Raw genomic sequence first — 5,631 nt, 5'->3', positions numbered from 1 at the left:
ATGGGGATGCACTGCCGGGAGAGGGAGGGAGGGAGGGAGGGAGGATGCAGGGATGCAAGGAGAGGAGGACGATAGGGGGGGGGGGGGGGGGGCGACCCACGGATAACATTTAATGGACAGTGTTTATTAAAAGCCTTATAAGAGCATGCAGTTCAATGTTCTGCACTCTTACATAAAAAACAAAACAAAAACAATAATGAAACTGCCTCTGGTTGAGCAGTTCATTTGGACTCATCATACAGTGTTAAGAGACTATAACAGCTGAGTGTTGTTGTAGATTCAACTAAACCTTAGTCAAGCCTCATGTATGCACGTTTTAATGGTGTGTTTTATGTGTCCATTGTACCCAGGCTTGATTTCTATTTTTGGGTGCAGAGGAGAAATTGCCTAAACCAGAGAGGAACTATCTACATGAACCATTTATTATTGCTTATTATTGTCATAGATGAAGGCGTAGGTGGTTTATGAATACTGGCTGTCATGCATCTTTGCATCTTTGCAACCCAACACTTCACAGGCAGGAAAGTGTGTTATTTGGTCAATAGTGGCGCTGTGGTGTTTAAACGGTACTGCAGGATATTTGGCAGCCCACGGTCACTAATTCAGATTCAAAGGCACAAGTGCAACCACAACATTTACCTCCCTACAAGGCAGCGCCACCCAGTGGCAAAGGAGCAGACTTTTCATTCTGTCAATGTTTACAATAACATGGACGTACAATATTATTTTCTACTTATATGATAGTGAGTAGTAATATCTATGTGCAACTATTTCCATCATTTATGTATTTATAGTTGTGTATTTAACGTATCTAATTCACATAGTAATAAAAATATTATTATTATCTGTATTATTATTAGAAACAAATGCCAACGGCTTCATCCAGCAAACCTAGAGACAAATGGGCGAATAGTAAACCAGCCTGTGGTATTTATGAATCCTCATTAACATCTATTTATATAATAAAGGGTGCACATATTTCACGTTATCCCCTCTTGTCCGTAGACAAACTGTGCACAGTCTCACAGAGATTAAAGCCCACGAATAACAAAGAACTACACTTCCCATGTGTTATTGCGGCTCCCTCTCCCGCAAACAAAGACAAACGCATAGGCACACAGCTTGATTGGTTTATATGCTAGATACATTGAAAGTCATTGTTAACAAAAAAAAAAAAAAAAAGGGGGAATAATAATAGACTCGTCATAAATAAATACATTAAATTAAATTAAAAAGCTTTCCAACTCCTCGCGTGATTTCACGCTTCCGGAAGTCAGAATGGCTTGAAGAAGAGAGCTGTCCGAGGTGCTGACACTGTGAGTAATGCTGATCTTTCTTCCATTTACCAACCCCTAAATTTTGCCTGAATACCTATATCTATAAACGTTAGATTTTTAGAAACACTCATTTGTTTGTAACGTGTTTGTGTTAAAGTAATTGTGTCATATTACTACGCTAGACCCAGGTCAAGTTCTTCCCTAAGACTGTTCTGAGTTTTCTACCTATATGGATGAGTGGTCCTGTCTATTACAGAGATGCTGAGGAGGAGTACATTCTTAATGCACTCCTTTCTTATAATCACTACTAACCACTGTCTGTGTCTCTCTGTGTCTCACATTCACATGTAAAATAGATGCTCTCCCTGATTAGATTCACCCCATTCTTTTAATAAGTTACAATATAAGCTTTATTTCTTCTATTTCTTTCTTTCTCTATTTTTTTAATTATGTCAGATTTCGGCAAAATGGATGAAAATCAAGAGTCATCTTCATGTATCACCGACGCCCACAAGACCAATAGCAGCACCCCCAGTAGCAAATCTGGCAGTGCTCCACAATGCAACGGGGTCCCAGAGCGTCGGACCATACTGCGGGTGTCTGAGTCCCAGGGACTGCAGCTCCTGGGTGTGCTCCGATCATTTAGGGAACGAGGCTTACTGTTTGACTTCACCATCAAGGTTCAGGAACACAGTTATCCCTGTCATCGCTGTGTCCTTGCAGCATGCAGTGATTTCTTCAGGTATCTATCTATCTATCTATCTATCTATCTATCTATCTATCTATCTATCTATCTATCTATCTGTTAATCTTAATACTATGTGTTACTGTTATATGTTTAGGGCTATGTTTGAGGTTGACATGCGAGAGCGTGGCGATGGTTCAGTGACTCTTCGTAACCAGTGTCCAGTGGCAGTGGAGTCCTTTCTGGAGTTTGCCTACTCTGGAGAGGCACTCATCACCGATGGCAATGTAGACATGCTGTTTCAGCTCGCTTCCTTTCTGCAGGTAGAAATACAGTGGTTGTGATTCTCAGAGCCTCTGTAAATTTGGAACCAAACTGTATGTCTGCGTGTCACTTTATCAAATAGTCTGACTTACATACTATTTTCTGTTGTTGTGTTCTCAGGTATCAGTCCTGTCTCGAGCCTGCAGTGACTTTTTGATAGGAACCATGGATCTTTTTAACTGTCTGTCCCTCCTGTCCCTCGCTGAAGCCTATGGCTCTTCCTCCCTGCTCCAGAGTGCCAACGATTTTGTGGTTCAGAACTTTTTTGAACTTTCCAAAACCCCAGACTTCCTGGATATGCAGGTGATGTTTGAGACCTGGATAAAGTTTTGTATCTTAGTACTTATGCAATCTTTTATATAGACTAAATCCCAGTTAGGCTGTTGCCCTTCCAATCAATTGCATCCAAGACATTTTTCTTCACTTTCTCAGCTCACAAACTAATTTATCTTAATGTCCAGATCTTGCTGATTCATAAAATGTCATGTATTGTATTATAAAAAAAACGGTCTAAAAGACATTTTTATTTTGTAACATATAATTTATTTACAAACCCTAACCCTAATATGCAGATAAAGGTGCTATTTAAAAAGGCATGTCGTTGATTGAAGTGCATTAAAAGCTACAGAGACAGATATTGTTTCTTTCAAATTGATGAAACACACGTTCGAGTCTTTATCTGGAGTGTATTTTTGTACAAAATCATTGCCGTGCTTTTTGTCCAGTTTTAAATACAGTAAAGTTATGCTCAGACTGAAAGACCTATTCCCATACTGCACATATGAGGATATTCTGTTATCATAGTGTATAAGACCAACTTGAAAAATCCTAAACTCATTTTTTAATATTGCCCTCATTCACATCAAGTGTGACTGACTGAAGAGACTTGGCATTTAACATTCCCACTGTTTTTCTAGATTAATGTTTTGGAGGCATGCCTAAAGTCAGATGCTTTGAACGTGCCCAGTGAGGAGGCCGTGGTGATGTCACTTCTTAGGTGGATACGGGTATGATCTCCTGGGAAGACAAACACTATTGTCAAGATTGCTATCTCTAACTAGACTGCACCAGCTACCTGAATCAGCACTCAAGGTAAAAACACACTGTGTGCATTGAAGTTTGGATTTTGTGCTGTTTTTATTTTTATTTTTTTGTCTTATCATTGTCTCATCCTTCCTGTGTTACTCCTTACCTCATCTCTCAGACTCTGCGCGAGTCAGACACTCTTCTCTGTGATGAGTCCTGTCTTGCTCTGCTGTCAGAGGCTGAGAGCAGGCAGAGTCAGTATAGCGGCTTACTCACAGATGCCAGGCCTGCCACCACACAGAGCTACATCTACATCCACAAGACTGAGGAAAACGGAGAGATTTGTCACACCTTCTGCTACTGTCTCGAAACAGACCGGTGGAAAGAGCTGGCAACAGGACATGGGAAGGGTGTAGCTACGATGCCAGATCCACCAGGATCCTGTCTTACCACCTATGCTGAGAAGGTGCTGAAAATAATGGATTTGAATTGTTGCTATGTAAAACATTGATTCTCAACCTTTTTGGGCTTGTTATTCTTTTAGGTAAAGCCATGCCAGCTTTGAGCCCTTTTTAATGTTATAACAGTTTAGTTATGATTTATCTTCCCACAGTCGAGGAATCTACAGCACATTTGGACTAAAATCATGGAACAAACAGCTTGAACTCAGTCTCATTTACAATCCTTTGTAACATGTTTTCATCATGCTCTTTGTTTAATTTTGAAAACATTCAAATTCTTCTCTCTTGTCAATGGACCCCAGATGTTTGTCACAGGTGGTTGCCGTGGGACCTGTTGCCGGACAATACGTCTCCATGTGGCCGAGGCGCTCCACGATGCCACAGATGAGGTTTGGTGCTTCTGCCCTGTGACCCTAGCATGCACAGCTGCACCAGCCATGCTGAAGCCCCGCACCATGCACACAGCTGTAACCTGCCTGGACAGAATATATGTCATTGGGGGACGGACCAAGGGATCCAAAGGGGATGCTCCCAGTCTGCTTGAGGTAACAGTGTTGCCTTTATAAATAATCAAATCCAAGTTGTTCCTTGTGTATAAATAAGACATGTTCTTATTTTCTGTTCTTCATTCTAGGTTGAGTATTATAATCCTCTGACCCAGACCTGGTGCTCGGTCAGCCCACTGCCCACTGCCATATTCTACCCCGAGGCCAGTGCTTGTGGCACAGTTATCTATGCACTTGGATCAGAGGTGGAAGTCACAGATTCCTTCAACCCTTCACTGGACTGCTTCTTCAGCTATGATGCCCATCAGGACCAGTGGAGCCGCCTGGTGGCAGAGTTTGGCCAGTTCTTCCATGCTACACTGGTCAAAGCTGTGTCAATTCATAATACTTTGCACCTATGCGACCTATCCACTTACAAGGTGAGCAATCACAGTGAACAAATCAATGAGTTGAGTTGAAGACTGTTCACTAGGGAAAGTAGAAGGTTTAATTTCTCCAGACACATAGTTTTGATTGAGATTTTAGAGTGTGTCTTTTTACTATCCAGGTCTACAGTTTTTGTCCAGAGACCTGTGTGTGGAAAGGGCAAGGGTCATTTGAGTGTGCTGGATTCAATGCTGGAGCAGTGGGTATCAGGGACAGAATCTACATCCTGGGTGGAGACTATTCACCTGATGAGATCACAGATGAAGTTCAGGTAAGAGTGAAACTTTACCCTATTTATCCAAAGGTTTACATTTAATGTCCCTTTTGTTGGCTAAGCTAAAGCAGTCTCAGGTTTTCTAAAGGCAAAATCACTCAACAGTAATAGTTATTCCATCTCAAAGATTAAAATTGTAATATACAGCTTTTAGAGCCCAAACTGTTCATCTGTTAGTTTATTCAAGCTAGTGAAACACTAACACACCTAAATTGTATGTGATAGTTCTGAGTATCAACCTTGAGGACAGATGGAGAAGGGGATAGAAGAAGGATGTTTATGTCCAAATATACATTTACCTTTACATATATTCTCCATGTATTTTGAGAGGCACAGATGAGTTGTTTTTCATTAAGCATCCATACTCTTAGACTCTTGATTTGTACTCTCAGCTTGTTTTCTTGTCACCCGTACAGGTGTACTACAGTGGGAGAAGTCAGTGGGAGGAAGTGGCTCCCATGCCAAGAGCGCTCACTGAGTTCCACTGTCAGCTCATCAGTTTCAAAAGATACAGAGACCCGTGGGGTGACAAAGCATGATACACACACACAATTTGATGTACACGTGTTACTAATATAATCAGCCGGTCATCATGATACTCCCTTGGCCTTCAAATCTGTGCATGTGATGGACGGCAAACACCTCCAGAGAA

The 5,631-nt window shown here is 41.3% G+C and overlaps 1 protein-coding gene across 1 annotated transcript; it reads left to right on the top strand.

The window, feature by feature from the left end:
• Nucleotides 1–1,282: 1,282 nt before the first annotated feature.
• On the top strand, nucleotides 1,283–5,594 carry kbtbd3 (kelch repeat and BTB (POZ) domain containing 3). Its single transcript, XM_026364441.1, is given in 11 exon segments — nucleotides 1,283–1,316; nucleotides 1,734–2,019; nucleotides 2,120–2,285; nucleotides 2,407–2,589; nucleotides 3,204–3,293; nucleotides 3,295–3,378; nucleotides 3,491–3,778; nucleotides 4,076–4,318; nucleotides 4,408–4,698; nucleotides 4,827–4,976; nucleotides 5,396–5,594. Coding segments are annotated over 10 exon segments (1,893 nt in total). The 5' UTR covers nucleotides 1,283–1,316; nucleotides 1,734–1,744; the 3' UTR covers nucleotides 5,519–5,594.
• The last annotated feature ends 37 nt before the right edge of the window (nucleotides 5,595–5,631 follow it).

The sequence above is a fragment of the Anabas testudineus genome, chromosome 13 (assembly GCF_900324465.2).
Source record: "Anabas testudineus chromosome 13, fAnaTes1.2, whole genome shotgun sequence".
In the NCBI taxonomy this organism is placed as follows: Eukaryota; Metazoa; Chordata; class Actinopteri; order Anabantiformes; family Anabantidae; genus Anabas; species Anabas testudineus.
This window is presented reverse-complemented; position numbering and strand designations above follow the sequence as displayed.